Raw genomic sequence first — 16,740 nt, forward strand, 5'->3', positions numbered from 1 at the left:
ATTCTGAAATGCAGTGAAAACGCTAGTGTAGACAAGGATTGTTTTAATTTCAAAATGCTGTTTTAAAATGAAAACACACTAGTGTAAACAGGGCCTTAGTAGTTACCCTAGTTCACACAGTTCCAATAAACTCAGTAATCTAAAGAAGCAGATAAACATGACTACAGTCAAGTGCAGACCAGTATTGAAGTGTACAGGAAATATGCAGAAGTCATAACTTTGTTTTTGCTGAGTTTATTTATTATTGAGTATTAAAGGAGAACTCCACTTCCAGAACAACAATTTACAAATAGTTTACTCACCCCCTTGTCATCCAAGATGTTCATGTCTTTCTGTCTTCACTCGTAAAGAAATTATGGTTTTTGAGAAAAACATTTCAGGATTTTTCTTCATATAATGGACTTTAGTGGTGCCCCTGATTTTGAACTTTGAACCAAAATGTAGTTTAAATGCAGCTTCAAAAGGCTCTGAATGATCTCAGCCAAGGAAGAAGGGTCTTATGTAGCAAAACGATCACACAGAACCCCAAAAATGCACTGGACAAAATTATTGGCACCCTTAACTTAATATTTGGTATCACACCCTTTGGAAAAAAATAACTGAAATTAATCGCTTCCCGTAACCATGAATGAATTTTTTTACACCTTACTACTGGAATTTTGGACCACTGTTCTTTTGCAAACTGCTCCAGGTCATTCAGATTTGAAGGATGCCTTTTTTTTTTAGAAAAAATAAAAATTTTTAAGCACAAAAGCTTGTGTAGCACAGGCTTTGGGATGCATGTTCTTGAATGATTCGTTCATTTTGAACGGATGTTTAATGTGACTCAGCAAGAACGAGTTGTCTCGGGGGAGTGATTTGTTCATTCGTGCAACATCCTATTAGAATGTGTACTGGAAATTAATTCACCTGTTTTAAGTCTTGGGGTTTTTCGAGTCGAGAGGTGAGGTGAGCTAATCATAGACTAAAGACCCAGGTACTTATAGCATTACAGTTTTGTCTTGTTTGTAGTGTGATCAATGTTTGTGTAAGCAGTAGATGTGTTAGGGAAATAACACGTAACATTTTAATTATATTTTGCTAAAATTAACGAAACGACTCAAAAAAAGATTTGTTCATTTTGCTGAACAAGATTCAAAGGTCCAAGTCAGTAAAATGATCCGAACTTTCCATCACTACTATGAATCACGTCTAAGTTCATCGTCTGTGTACTCCGGCTCAGAAAGGTAGAGAATGGCAAAAACTCCATCTTATTTTGTCCTACAACTTCAGAATCTTCCGGTATCGTTGTAGCTTTTTGTTTGTAAGCAGCGTTTGACTTACTTGCACTTGGTTAGTCTTTGCACATTCGCTTTGTAAACATTGGGTGGTCCACGTGACCTTTCAATGTGATTCAACAGTACGTAGTGTACGCGCAATAGTATGTGCATCTCAGAGCCTGTGCTACACAAGCTTTTGTGCTTAAAAAGTAAGAAAAAATTTTTTTTCGAAAAAAATGGCAGATCGTTTCGCTAGATAAGACCCTTCTTCCTCGGCTGGGATCGTTTAGAGCCTTTTGAAGCTGCATTTAAACTACCTTTTGGAAGTTCAAAATCAGGGGCACAATTGAAGTCCATTATACAGTATGAAGAAAAACCCTGAAATGTTTTCCTCAAAAACCATAATTTCCTTACGTCTAAAGACAGAAAGACATGAACATCTTGGATGACAAGGGGGTGAGTAAATTATTTATAAATTGTTGTTCTGGAAGTGGAGTTCTCCTTTAATTGAGGTTCACTTGAATTTTTTCCTCAGCAGGAGAAATAATACTGTCATTTATAGACGTATGGTAAAATTTGTATTTGTGTGATTTATTTTTATACATTCAATTGACTACAAAATGTCATGCCTTTGAAAAATAAAGAAAACAACAGAATGCGCTGGCGCACACCACAAACATGAACCAATACACAGCGAATACTTCACGCGCCTATATTTTTAAAAGATTTCGTGGACCCTCTGGCACTTTGAGAACCGCTGGTCTACACAGAAGAAAAGTAAGCATAGAGCCCTGATGGATTTATTGCATTTTGGGGGAAAATAATAATCAATTTTTATAATAAATCTCTGAAAATTATATTATATAGTCTGGATTTAAATTTTTAATGTTATTATAACCTAAAGATGCTATGTGAAAGTTGGAAACAGAAAATAGTGATTTTCATCTAGCTACTTTCTTGGTAAAGAAAAACATTTTTTACTTAAATGAATCAAAATGGATTTATAGCATTTTGGAACAAATTTTTCATATACATATATATATATATATATGTATATTGTTGTTGTTGTTCTGATTATATATATATATATATATATATATATATAATCTAATATCTTTCTGCTATACATACTTCAGTTTTTCCAATGAGCAGGTTGAATCCAACAGTTTTTCAGTGAGTAATTTGACTCCTGAATCTCCTGGGTGATTGTAGCTCAGATCCAGCTCTCTCAGGTGTGAGGGATTTGAACTCAGAGCTGAAGACACATAACGACAGCCTTTCTCTGTCACCATACAGCCAGACAATCTGAAAACACACGATAGTCATGTTCTACATTTTGTACTTTTGTACTGTAATTCTGACAAGATACTGCAACAATGCATATCACTTACATATAGCATGTCAGTTCTATGCGGTATGTAAGACACTATTGCTCTCCCTCTTTACATGTGCAAGAGAAACACAGAGCACTCTCAGCTAATTGATGGTAAGTTGGGCACCTTAACAGTAGAGTTTATGGTAACTTTGTAACTTCTGGGTACTGATTTGATGTTATTATTTGATATTCTTCGTGCTGTTCTGCTGCACTCCATTATGCACCTATTAGCTATTTGTTTAGATGACAAAAACATTTAAAATTTTCCTTTCTTAAAGCTGGTCTGCCTTAGCTGTCTAACAGTACATGTCAAGGGTAACTGGTGATTAGGATGGCCAATCCAAAAAAAAAAAAGGCAGATGTTTCATGCATGTTGCATTTTCAAATCCGGAAAGACAGTGAAAACACTAGATCATGACCTGTTTACATGTAAATTAACATAGTGGCACACTGTATAATTATATAAATTTACATTACAAACTTTTCAATTTAATAAACACATTTTATTTATTTTATTGAAACCATTTACCTCAGTATCTCCAGCTGACAGTTTGGACTCTTCAGTCCATCAGAAAGAAGCTTCACTCCAGAATCCTTCAGGTCATTGTTACTCAGGTCCAGCTCTTTCAGGATGTTTGAGTTTGAGGATTGTAGAGCTGAAGACAAACTTCCACAGGACTGAGAAGTGAGACTGCATCCACACAACCTGTGTAAAGAACAAAACAAGTATATTGAAAACAAAAGTAAATTACCTTCCTTTAGATTTTAAATGTATGTTTCATTCAATTCTTCATAAAACACCTGTTACAGCAATGCAGGGGCAACAAGGCACCATAATAAATGCACTTGTGGTAGTTTCTGTCAGTGGTAAGTTTTAATTTAAAATGTTTGTGATTGGCTACTTTTAATGTAAGAAAAGCAGGCTATATGATATGTTTGTGTTGCCACTTGCTCAAGCAAATTAATATATAAATCTAGAAGTCAAATGCATTGAAAAATAAAACAAAACAAAATATTGAATAAAAAATGTTTATATTTATTGAGTTTAAATGTGAATGTCTATGAAAGATTGTATTACTGTACTGTGATAAGAGGATCACAATGCTGAAAAAGCATTTTCAGTAATAACGTTTAGATTTGAAATCAAAATAATGGATGAATGTTGTGTTTGTAATAGATAGCTGCAGACCAGTAGTGCACTGCAAACGCGTCCTTTGTAAAAGCAAAAGGAGTCCATATTGCTTCTACACCACATACGTAATGCACATGGACTGCATGCACACTGCAAATGGAGTATGTGTGAAACAGGCGCAAGAGTAGATCCAGTTGCAGCAAGTTTGTATTTATTCAAAATAACAAAGATAGTTCAAAAGGGCCCAAAGACACAGAAAAATAGAAACACAAAACAGCTAGCAAACATGCCCCATGGCTTGAGTTTAAATAAACAAGTTAATGCAGAACTATAGACACAGGGATCAAACTAATCAGTAACTATGAAAATAAATGAGAATATACTTAAGACCCAAGAAAATAAAGGACACAGGAAATAAACACAGGAAACAAGAAGTCAGATACAAAAGGATGAAAGAAGATCAGTCCCAGTACAGAAACAGAAAACTGACAACATCAAACCTGGTCGGTTTAATATTTTATGTACCAATCAGTTTTCTTAACTTATGATATAATTTAGAAAAATAAAATGGGTAAAGTTTTAGTACAACAAAGCAAAAACCCTGGTTTTGAATTACTGATGCTTGGAACACATATTGGCCCAATCTGTAGGTCCTACAGTGATTACTGAAGTGTTCACAGCACTTCACTTCTTCCAAATTTTATGTCACAGTCTTATTCCAAAATGGATGAAATTATTTTCTTCAAAATTCTACAAATAATACCCCATAATGACAACGTGAAAGAACTTTGTTTGAAATATTTGCAAATTAAAATAATAATAATAATTCACATGTACATAAGTATTCACAGCCTTTGCTCAATACTTTGTTGAAGCACCTTTGGCACCAATTACAGCCTCAAGTATTATTGAGTATGATGCTACAAGCTTGGCACACCTATTTTTGGACAGTTTGTCCACATTCTTCTTTGCAGGACCTCTCAAGCTCCATCAGTTTGGATGGGGAGCGTTGGTGCACAGCCATTTTCAGATCTCTCCAGAGATGTTCAGTCGGGTTTAAGTCTGGGCTCTGGCTGGGCCACTTAAACACAAATTCACAGAGTTGTCCTGTAGCCACTCCTTTGTTATCCTGGCTGTGTGCTTTGGGTCGTTGTCTTGTTGAAAGATGTACCATCGCCCCAGTTTGAGGTCCAGAGTGCTCTGGAGCAGGTTTTTAAATCAAGGATGTCTGTGTACATTGCTGCATTCATCTTTCCCTCGATCCTAACTAGTCTCCCAGTTCCTGCTGCTGAAAAACATCCCCACAGCATGATGCTGCCACCACCATGCTCTACTGTATTGAACAGGTGATGAACGATGTCTGGTTTCCTCCAGACGTGACACTTGCCATACAGGGTAAAGAGTTCAATCTTTTTTTCATCAGACCAGAGAATTTAGTTTCTTATGGTCTGAGAGGCCTTTTGGCAAACTCCAGGCAGGCTGTTATGTGCCTTTTACTGTGGATTGGTTTCCGTCTGGACACTCTAACATACAGGCTGACTAAGGCCTTTTTTCCCCGATCATTCACTTTGGCTGGGCAGCCAGCTCTAGGAAGAGTCCTCGTGGTTCCAAACTTGTACCATTTACAGATGATGGAGTCCACTGTGCTCATTGGGACCTTCAATGCTGCGGACTTTTTTTTTAACCCTTCCCCAGATCTGTGCCTCAATACAATCCTGTCTCGGAGGTCTACACACAATTTCTTGGACTTCATGGCTTGGTTTGTGCTCTGACATGCACTGTTAACTGTGGGACCTTATATAGACAGGTGTGTGCCTTTCCAAATCACGTCCAATCAACTGAATTTATCACAAGTGGACTCCAAACAAGTTGTAGAAACATCTCAAGGATGATCAGTGGACACAGGATGTACCTGAGCTCAATTTTGAGTGTCATGGCAAAGGCTGCAAATACTTATATACATGTAATTTTTTTTACGTGTTTTATTTTTAGGGTGTGTTCACACCAGGATGGTCCACTAGTTCACTTGCTTTGATCCGGACCAAATACAATGTTGATTTTTTTTTTTTTTTTTTTTTTGGGGTGGTTCACTTTCACACTGCTCCTTTTGCAAGTCAATCAGAAATTGTGAACAAAACCACACATGTGCTAAGGTCATCCGTTCATTGGTTCATTCATTCAACAGTACCAGAGTTTGGAACCAGACCGAGACAAAGGCACCTCTTCAGCTGGGTCTCAGTATGATGGTTTGGTCCGCACCCTAGTGTGATGGCTGTGTTCACATCTGCCCAAAAGATCCACACCAAGGGGGAAACAAACTTCAGTTCGACTCAATTGAACCAAACAAAGCAGGCGTGAATACACCCTTAGTAAATTTGCAAAGATTTTAAACAAACTTGTCTTATGTCGTTGTTATTATAGGGAATTGTTTGTAGAATTTTGAGGAAAACAATGAATGTAATTTAACTTTGGAATAAGGCTGTAACATAACAAAATGTTGAAAAAGTGAAGCATTGTTAATACTTTCCAGATGCACTGTTGTTGTTCAAAACATTTAATGTGGATCAGAATGATTCAGGAATTCACAGTGATTCATAAATCAAATTTAATCAATGATTCAGATTACTAAATTCAAATTACCAGTATTCTGAATGAAATCACAATGTCGGCTACAGATACATAAAGAACAAATGTTAAACATTCATCATAAGGTGTTTTCCCATGTAATGCCACGCCAGCAGAGGGAGCCCTCACCCATTGACTCTCTGTTACCGCTCTCTTTGCTGCTTCATGGGTTACTTCCTACCTCCTTAAATGGCCACCAAACAGGCCCCGCAAAGTATTGTTTTGCCTGTGCGGACTCTACCAAGCGTTTTCTCTGGTTTCATTGCCTTGTTTTGTTATTTCCCACGGTTTTCTTACCATTGTTTTGCCTTGTTTTTGCCATGGTTTTTGCCTAGCCTTGTTTATTTGTTACTTTTGGACTGCTCACTTGGACTTTGACCTTCTGCCTGTTTATTTTGGATCTTGCTTTTGTCTTGCCTACGTGTTACTGTTTGTTTGGAGATTGACCCTGCCTGTCTTGACTAAGCTGTGTTCAATAAAGCTTGCATCTGGATCTTACACGCTTCCCTGGAGTCCCGTTACAGAATACTTCGCTGCCCCACAGATCCAGCAGCTTTTGGACACAACCCACGACCACCATGGATCCAGCATCACGCCTTGTTCAGCTCCGTCAAGGTAACCGGCCCATCGAGCAGTACGTTATGGACTTTTGTGAACTTTGTCACTTGGTGGTCTTTAAAGAAAGCTTTCTCAAAGACATTTTCTTCTATGGTTTATGTAAAGACATTTCTAACAAAATGCCTGGTCATCACCGCCACTGGTCACTGGTACGTTATATTGACTTTGCGTTGCTTCTGAGTGGCTCTGCATTCACTGTGGGGATCGCTGATGATAAACCTTGCCATCCTCCAGTATCTGCCACACCAAGGAACTCATATGTCATGTCCGGTATTGTCACCATCATACCTGAGCCTTCTCATGCCAAGCCCGCCAAGCCAAAGCCTGCTCACATCACGTCTTCTGCTCCAAGGCCTGCTCACGTCACGTCTTCTTCTCCAGGGCCTCCAGGGCCTGCTCGCGCCATGCCATCCACAAGATGGCCGCCATCCCCAAGCCTGTTCACAAGATGGCTGCCATGCCTGAGCCTCATCAGTCCAAAATCATCTCATCCAAATCTCATCTTGCCATGTCTGCTGCACCCAAAGCAAATCAAGTGATGGCTGATCCTTCGGTGTCAGGTCAAGTCAGGGCTGCACTTTCAGTGCCAAGTCAAATGACAGCTGTGATTCCTGGGCCACGTCAAGTTACAGCTGTTACTTCGGAATCAAGTCAAGTTACAGCTGTAGTTCTTACATCAAGCCAAGTCACAGCTGTTCTCCACGAGTCAAGCCAAGACACAGCTGTTGTTCTCCATGAGTCAAGCCAAGTCACAGCTGTTCTTGGCCCTGGGGGGTCTTTAACGCCACACTAGCAGAGGGAGCCCTTCCTGTTTGGAAGGGTTACTTTCTGTTTGGTGGCCATTTAAGGAGGCCTACACCAAACAGGCCCCGCGAAGTATTGTTTTGCCTGTGCGGACTCTACCAAGCGTTTTCTCTGGTTTCATTGCCTTATTTAGTTATTTCCCATGGTTTTGTTTGTTACCATTGTTTTGCCTTGTTTTTGCCATAGTTTTGCCTAGCTTCTCTGCCATAGTTTTTGCCTAGTTTCATAGCTTTGTTTATTTGTTACTTTTGGACAGCTCATTTGGACTTTGACCTTCTGCCTGTTTATTTTGGATCTTGCTTTTGTCTTGCCTACGTGTTACTGTTTGTTTGGAGATCGGCCCTGCCTGTCTTAACTAAGCTGTGTTAAATAAAGCTCGCATCTGGATCTTTCACGCTTCCCTGGAGTCCCGTTACATCCCATGATTTAAGTGTTTTCACTTTTTTTCAACTGTTCTCCCTAGTTATAGATTTTATACATAGCTGTGAAAGTTTTATCTCCTTTATCTTTTCACAAAAAAAAAAAAAACATTTAAATCAATGTATAACTGCACAGCTTTCATTTGCGACACCACAATAACCCAACCTGTGTAGATTAAAGAACATAAATGATGAACTGACACCGACTGCAATTAAAGAAATGAAACGTAAAAGATTTGTATATGAAAATGTAATTCATATTGTTATGAGTATGACCGTGTCTTGTTGATATTTTTCTGTGCTGCACTTGTGTTGCTCTACTTCTGTCTTTTTCTCATAGGTTACATGATGCTGGGGTGCCGGCGTGTTATTGGTCGCTCGATTAAGGTGAGGGTCTTTTAAGAATGCCGGCTGCAAGCAGCTGAAAGAGTTTTGAGCTCCTGAATTCCTCCTCTGGCCGGCGGCCAAACTAATGCCTAAAACAGATGTTTAGCGGTTAAAATGTAGTTCTCATTTCTTCGTCAATGTCATAGCACACCTTGTGAAACAGAGCGAAGGGGTGTCCTTTCCTTTTCTTTTGTGTAAATTTGTTTGGGCTTTGTTTTTGGTTAGGTAGTTAGGTAAGCCAGCTGTATTTTATTTTACAATGTGATCATTGTAATTATTTAATTTCCATTTTTCTTTTTATTCTACATCCATTTTGTTTGTTATCTTGGCCTGTGGCCACCCTGAAGAGATGCTCTCTGTTCCACGAATAATCTTTAATAAACATCACAGTTTTGTTTACTTAACTGGTGTGCTTGTTTGGTCCCCGACCGGAGTGATTTTCTGTTACCTCTTGGGAATCCAGCACTACATTCATTTTTTTTAATTATGCCCTTAACATTCCCTTGACACGGAGCGTAATAGTATAGACAGTAGAACATACATATCAACATCATTAGATCAAGTCCGAAATCTATTATCTGTCTGTTTACACTGAGCTCTACAATCATCCAGCTCTCACACAGACTATAAAAAATCTCCTCACTGCCTTAGTAAGTTTGTCTCATTTTCTTGAAGTGTCATCCTCTGAGACTTTCCCATTGTGTTAATTTGGGGAAAAATTACAATAATAATAAGTGGTATCATGTTTTGAAATTTTGTTTTTAAGTGTTACTTACCAAACTGATCTGGATTCTTTAACCACAGGTAACAGATTATGAAGAACTTCATTTGCTCTATGTCGTTTTCCAATAAACTGTTTTAGATCAAAAACATCCATCTTCTGCTCTGATGTCAGCAACACATAAACCAGAGCTGACCACTGTGAAGAGGAGAGTTTGCCTTTTTTTATTTCTCCAGATTTCAGATAATCTTGCATCTCCTGCATCAGTGAATCATCACCCAGTTCATTCAGACAGTGAAACAGATTGATGGATTTCTCAGCAGAGTGATTCTTCCTGATCTTTTGTTTGATGTACTCAACTGTTTCCATTTTGTTGTAGGAGCAGCTTCCTGTCCTTGTCAGCAGTTTTCGTAAGAGAGTCTGACTGGAATCCACTGAGAGACCCAGAAAGAAACGCAGGAAAAGATTCAGATGTCCATTTTTACTCTGTAAGGCCTCATTCACAGCTCTCTGATGCAGATCACATAATGAACTATATTTCTTCTGGTCAAAAATCTTAGACAACAGAGTTTGCTTGGTTTGGTCAAACACACTGATGTTGTTGATTGTAAAGGAGAGGTGCACATATAGAGCTGCTAGATGTTCCTGAAGGCTCAGATGAACAAAGCTGAAGACTTTCCCCTGATACAAGGCCAACTCCTCTCTAAAGATCTGAGTGCACAATCCTGAGTACACTGATGCTTCTGTCACATCAATGCCACACTCTCTCAGGTCTTCATCATAGAAGATCAGGTTTCCTTTCACAAGCTGCTGAAAAGCCAGTTTCCCCAGTTTCAGGATCATGTCTTCATCTGTCACGTTCTCCTCATAGTCCTTCTCATGTTTGATGTTGGTCTGTAGGATCAGGAAGTGTGTGTACATTTGAGTGAGAGTCTTGGGAATCTCTCCACTCTCTGCTTGACTCAACATCTTCTCTAGAACAGTGGCTGAGATCCAGCAGAACACTGGGATGTGACACATGATGTAGAGGCTCCTTGATGACTTCAGGTGTGAGATGATCCTGTTGGCCAGACTCTGATCACTGATTCTCTTCCTGAAGTATTCCTCCTTCTGTGGCTCATTGAAGCCTCGTACCTCTGTCACTCGATGGACACACTCAGAGGGAATGAGATCAGCTGCTGCTGGTCTGGAGGTGATCCAGATGAGAGCAGAGGGAAACAGATTCCCCACAATGAGATTCATCAGTAGCACATCCACTGAGGCTGATTCAGATATATTACACAGTTTCACATTGCTCTTAAAGTCCAGAGACAGACGACACTCATCCAGACCATCAAAGATAAACAACACTTTATATTGACCACTGGATATTTCAATTTCTTTTACTTTGGGGAAAAAGAAATTAAGAAGATCTGAAAGACTGAGTTTTTTGCCCTTCATCAAGTTGATTTCTCTGAAAGGAAGTGGAAATATGAGCTGGACGTCCTGATTCTCTTTCCCTTCAGCCCAGTCCAGGATGAACTTCTGCACAGAGACTGTTTTTCCAATGCCAGCGACTCCCTTTGTCAGCACAGTTCTGATGGGTTTGTCTTGTCCAGGTAAAGGTCTAAAGATGTCATTGCATTTGATCGCCGTGTCCTCTGTTGCTGTTCTCCTGGATTGTGTCTCAATCTGTCTCACCTCATGCTCATTGATCTCTCCACTCTCACTCTCTGTGATGTAGAGCTCTGTGTAGATCTCATTCAGCAGTGTTGGGTTTCCCTGCATTGCTGTTCCCTCATTTAGACACTCAAACTTCATCATCAAATTTGATCTAAATGGGTTGAGGATGTCATGGCTATAAAATAAAAAAATCACATTGTGACATGACATATTCTGTATCATATCTTTAAATCATATCTTTTACAGAAATGTTTTACCTGAGACCAGGCTGTGTATTTCCACTGTTAGACTTTACCGGTTGAGCTATAGACCAGTCTCTCTTCATAGGCACACAGCTGGGCTCTGCTTCTGATCTCTTCTGATGGACTGGACTAAAACAGAGAGATTTTAGTTAATCAGGCCCCACTTTATATTTAGTGTACTTTGTACTCACATCAAAAAAATGAATTGTTATGTACAATCAGATGTTGCATTAGACTTTAACATTGTCCATCATTTTGACGGACAGGGTCATAAAAATTCTGTCATATTCTATTATTACCTGTCATTTTAATTTTCATATTTTAATTATAACAACACACTTAATTGCTTTTATTTTTATTCACATTTTTATTTTTAATTATGATCCTATAGGACAATATATGCTTATGCATTTATTTTAAAGAGAACAGATGAACAGATGAGACTGCGAGAACTTCTCATGTTCATGCACACCATACCCCACAGTGACAGCAATTTTAATATATTCTCATTTTTATGAACCAATATCGATTTTTAAATCCCAATCAATCTTTTGGTCTATGCTGTTTTCATTTGATGAATGAACAGTATAGTGTGCCTCCCATCCAATAAATCGCAATAGGCTAGGCTTTGTGTTACTTTTGATATGAAACAAAGTCTCAGATTTCAAATTCTGTCCATTTCATTTAGAAATTCAAGCAATAAATACCGTTTTGGCACTCTTTAATGTGGCATGATAGATTGTTGAAGCTTCTGGCATAATCAAACACATAGCAAAACATTCCTGACGGTTTCATTTTTGTTCTGGATCCAGTGCTCTGCTGCTACACTGGAGAGCACTCGCCACCAACTGGACAGGCGTGGGAATTACAGTTAGAAGTTACAATAGATCACTCTCAGTGTAATCTGTCAAAGTAACGGACAGCCTACAGATTTTTCCGTCACTGACAAAAAATTCTATCAATGACGGACAATTTTCGGCTAACGTGACTAATTTTCGGCATTAATAAAGGGGCTCCATTAGTCCTTTAAATGACTGTAGCAACATATCAACTATACATGTATCCTTTTATTTTTTTACAATTTTTTATACAAACGTTGTACCTGAGACCAGACTGTGAGTCTCCACTGTTAAACGTTTCTGGGGGGTCCATAGACACGTCACTTTTCATAGACACACAGCTGGGCTCTGCTTCTGATCTCTTCTGATGAACTGAACTAAACCGAGAGAGATTTTAGTTAATCAGGCCCCACGTTATATTTAGTGTACTTTGTACTCGCATCAAAATACTGAATTATGTACAATGTACCTACTGTGTTATGCTATATTGTACTGTTTCCGTGCTGTACCAACATCAGAAGCTGTTACACTAGACTGAATTCTACATGAATGTGGTAAAATAAGCTCAATCACTGACTACTGATGGTGGGACTGTTTTTTCTTCAGTTCATGAAACGAATCAGCAAACACATTGGAAATAACAGGTATGTTTCAACAGTTGAACAGGATCTATTCATGTGTCGGGGCATGTCAAAACTTCTCCAGGGCCCAAAAACACCCTCAGACCCCAGAGGGTCCATTAATTAAGGGAGCCAATTAGTAATTTAAATGACTGTAGCAACAAGTCAGTTATACGTTATCAAATTCATTTTAAAGAACACTTTATAATTATTTCATACACTGTGTTTATACAAAAAATGTGAACTATACTGTGATATGATAATATATGTCATGCTATAATCATATTAATGTTGTACCTGAGACCAGACTGTGATTCTGCACTGTTAAAGTTTTCTGGATGGTTCATAGACTCTTCACTCTTCATAGACACACACCTGGGCTCTGCTTCTGATCTCTTCTGATGAACTGAACTAAAACACAACAGATTTAATCCTTTATTATGAGAATCTCAATATATGAAATGACTTTTGGAGCCCTTATGGTCTCATTGTTCTCAATTTTTTTTTACATAAAAGGATATGTAATGTGTTACAAAGTACCTGCATCCCGGAAAAAAAACTTCATCTTCAGATGTTTGTGTGTCATCCATGATGGATCTGAACAGTTTGATCTTCACCACTGATAAAGATGTCTGTTAAACAAGTGACAAACAATCACAAAAAATACAGTAATTAAACAGCCTTATATTGTTCTAAATCATTCTATAACCCTTTAAATATATGATTTTAACAAATGTAATGTGACATTTACAGTGTGTTAATCATATTTTCTTGTATGTTGAAGTATCAGATGGGAATATGCATATGCAAACTGCATTCAACTGAGGTTATGAATAAGCTTTTTAAGCTCCATATCTGGTTATTTTGGGGAGATCTTCAAAAGAAGAGATATAGCCCTTGCTTCATGTTACATGTAAGCTTCAAAATGAGTCTAAACACATTTAAAAATATATGCAAAACATCTAAAACAGGGTTCCCAATCAAGAACGGTTCACTCGACATTGCGTCAGAAGCTGACGTATGTGGGGACTCCCTTCCTTCCTAACCTACCTGAAATCTTATAATATATGTCTTGGCGGCATAAACTCAGAAACTTCCTCTTTCAAGCAATTTCCTACTCGAAGACAGCTGTGCAGAAGACGCAAGAAGACGGGTTTCCCTCGTTCCAGCATGTCCAAGATTTTCATGCTTTGTTCCGGACCTACCCGAGCCACTGTTGGACCGCAGCCGCAGACGGGCAACTGCGCACCAAGAAAGGGTGCTTCACCCCCCTGCTCTCCAGTGCGCTTTGCCGAAGAAAGTCTTTGACCCATCCCTGGTGCTTCAGAGATTATTTCATTCGGCGCAGAGGAGGGCAACGATCTTGACGAGGCCATGTCGCTGACAGCGTCCGAAAAGGACTGGGCTCACGCTTCAGAAGAGCATTCTGAGGTGGAGGGGCACGCTGCGTTCCAGGACGAACTCGTCAGGATCCTCACTAGGGCTGTTAGTGATCTCGGCTTGGAGTGGGAGAAAGCCGACGAGCCAGCTAGAAGCAAGCTGGATTCTTGGTTCCTTGACTCAGGCCACCGAGCTGCCGCTCCAAGGAAGCGAGCCTCCTTTCTCCCCGACCTGCACGGCAAGATCGCTAAGGCGTGCGCTGCGCCCCAATCGGCTCGCACCCACACCGGTGGATCAGAGATCTTTACAAAAGTCAATGGGGCGGAAGTCCGGGGTTACATGCGTGTCCCGCCCGTCAAGGAGTCCATCGCTGCTCATCTTTGCCCCTCGTCTGCCTCATTGAAGTCGGGCACTACGCTGCCATCGAGACCGTGCCATCTGACTGCTCATATTACAGACAAGGCGTACGCCGCCTCGGGGGAGGCGGTTTCCACGCTCCACACAATGGCAGTGCTCCAAGATTTTCAGGCTCAGCTCCTGAAATCCCTAGACAAGGGTAAAGAGGATCCCGAGACGTTTAAAGATCTGCGCGCGGCGGCGGATTTCGCTTTAAAAGCCACTAAGAAGACGCCCCGGGCGATCGGACGGAGCATGGACTATATGGTGGTGCTCCACCGTCATCTGTGGCTCACTCTGACTGAGCTCAAGGACAGAAGGGCACTGCTCAATGCCCCCGTATCTCTCTCCGGCCTCTTTGGTGATGCCGTGGAGACTATTGCAGAGCGCTTCTCTGAGGCACAGAAACGCTCCAGAGCAATGAGCCACTTCCTGCCACACTGGGCTGCAGCACAGCCTCCACCACAAAGTAGATCTTTGTCTGCTTCGAGCCGCCCTTCGAAGTGCCCTCCCTCTGCTTCCGTTTCTTCGGCACCAGACCCGGAACCGGCTGCTCGCACTAAACCAGCGTGGCAGAGGGCACCGAAGATCAAAAGCCTTGTTCCTGACGAGTTGGGTCGGAGGAGGAGAACGCTGAGTGGCGGGCCCGCTGTGAAGCGTACGAGACGTTTTCACGAGGTCCCCTTGGCGGTTGCGGGCGATTACGAGAATGTCTTTGTTGTGTCTGTTCAGAATGTAATAAAGTCTGTAACACCCTCACAAAAAGAGCCTTTTTCTCCTCCTCCTATGTTTCGGTTGCTTGCACGCAGCCACCCAGGGTGAACACGGCGGTGTCACACACATTCAGTAAGAGGCTCGCTTTCCCCGTTAATCTGCGATGCGCGACCCTCGCTGTCACACAGCGCTCCCGTTTGCCCAGTGAATTCACTGAACACGTCCTCGACATACAGCGGCATTGCTCAGAATACAGAGGGCGGGGCGCCCCATCCTCTGAGTCATTTCGCCAGCACGTGGTGTTCAATTACGGGCATTTCGGAATAGACACACAAGTTCTGCATCCTATGCCTGGGTCTCGCTCATGCGGAGGCAGCGCTCGCTGGATTGGACTGCCCGCATTGCGAGGAGTTCTCAGTACAGGCACTTAAGTCCAGAAGAAACATCGCCCTTGGAGACTTTTCCCGGCAGCGTCCCACCACCGCCAACGAGCCACTGGTGGGACCGCAGCCGCAGATGGGCGACTGCGCACCAAGAAAGGGTGCTTCACCCCCCCTGCTCTCCAGTGCGACTTTGCAGAAGAAAGTCTTCGACCCACGAGAATGTCTTTGTTGTGTCTGTTCAGAATGTAATAAAGTCTGTAACACCCTCAAAAAAAGAGCCTTTTTTTCCTCCTTCTATGATTTCGGTTGCTTGCACGCAGCCACCCAGGGTGAACATGGCGGTGTCACACACATTCAGTAAGAGGCTCGCTTTCCCCGTTAATCTGCGATGCGCAACCCTCGCTGTCACACAGCGCTCCCGTTTGCCCAGTGAATTCACTGAACACGTCCTTGACATACAGCGGCATTGCTCAGAATACAGAGGGCGGGGCCCCCCGTTCTCTGAGTCATTTCGACAGCGCGTGGCATTCAATTACGGGCATTTCGAAATGGATACGGAACGTAATAGAGAACGGCTACACGCTTCAGTTTCAGAGCAGACCACCCCAGTTCAATGGTATGGTCTACGGTTCCGGCGTCCAGCGCGCCGGTGCTGAGGCAAGAAGTTCTCAATCTCCTCGCGAAACACACGATAGAAGTGGTTTCTACAGCCGCTACTTCATCTTTCCGAAGAAAGGTGGAGGTCTCCATCCAATCTTGGACTTGAGACCAATCAACCATGCATTATACAAATGCGCTTTCAAAATGACAACACTGAAACAGATTCTCGGGCAGATCTGACCTGGAGACTGGTTCGTTTCAGTGGACTTGAAGGACGCTTACTTTAATATCCAGATCGCCCCCCGACACAGGTGCTTTCTGAGATTTGCAATTAAAGGCACAGCATATCAATTCATGGTCATGCCTTTTGGTCTAGCCCTGGCGCCATGCACATTTACTAAGTGTGTGGATGCCACGCTTTCCCCTCTGAGAGCGAGGGGGATGCGCGTTTTGAACTATTTGGACGACTGGCTAATTTTGGCCCATTCAAGGATGTGCTTAACAGCCACAAATGCATTCTGTTGCGTCACCTAGAGAGGCCTCTGCGTGAACGTACAGAAGAGC

At 41.3% G+C, this 16,740-nt stretch overlaps 1 protein-coding gene across 1 annotated transcript in view; it reads right to left on the bottom strand.

Annotated features, from left to right (window-relative positions):
• Window positions 1-2,390: 2,390 nt before the first annotated feature.
• LOC127161394 (NLR family CARD domain-containing protein 3) overlaps window positions 2,391-16,740 on the bottom strand; it is a gene marked incomplete at its 3' end in the record, with an annotated part of 31,866 nt that continues 17,516 nt past the window's right edge. The window contains exons 3-9 of the mRNA XM_051104160.1: window positions 13,244-13,335; window positions 13,001-13,114; window positions 12,347-12,460; window positions 11,260-11,373; window positions 9,396-11,177; window positions 3,164-3,340; window positions 2,391-2,564 (exon numbers count right to left, since the gene is read on the bottom strand). Coding sequence (XP_050960117.1) covers window positions 2,391-2,564; window positions 3,164-3,340; window positions 9,396-11,177; window positions 11,260-11,373; window positions 12,347-12,460; window positions 13,001-13,114; window positions 13,244-13,293 — 2,525 coding nt within the window. The remainder of the gene's footprint in view (window positions 2,565-3,163; window positions 3,341-9,395; window positions 11,178-11,259; window positions 11,374-12,346; window positions 12,461-13,000; window positions 13,115-13,243; window positions 13,336-16,740) is intronic.

Source organism: Labeo rohita, unplaced genomic scaffold (assembly GCF_022985175.1).
Source record: "Labeo rohita strain BAU-BD-2019 unplaced genomic scaffold, IGBB_LRoh.1.0 scaffold_634, whole genome shotgun sequence".
NCBI classification, from domain to species: Eukaryota; Metazoa; Chordata; class Actinopteri; order Cypriniformes; family Cyprinidae; genus Labeo; species Labeo rohita.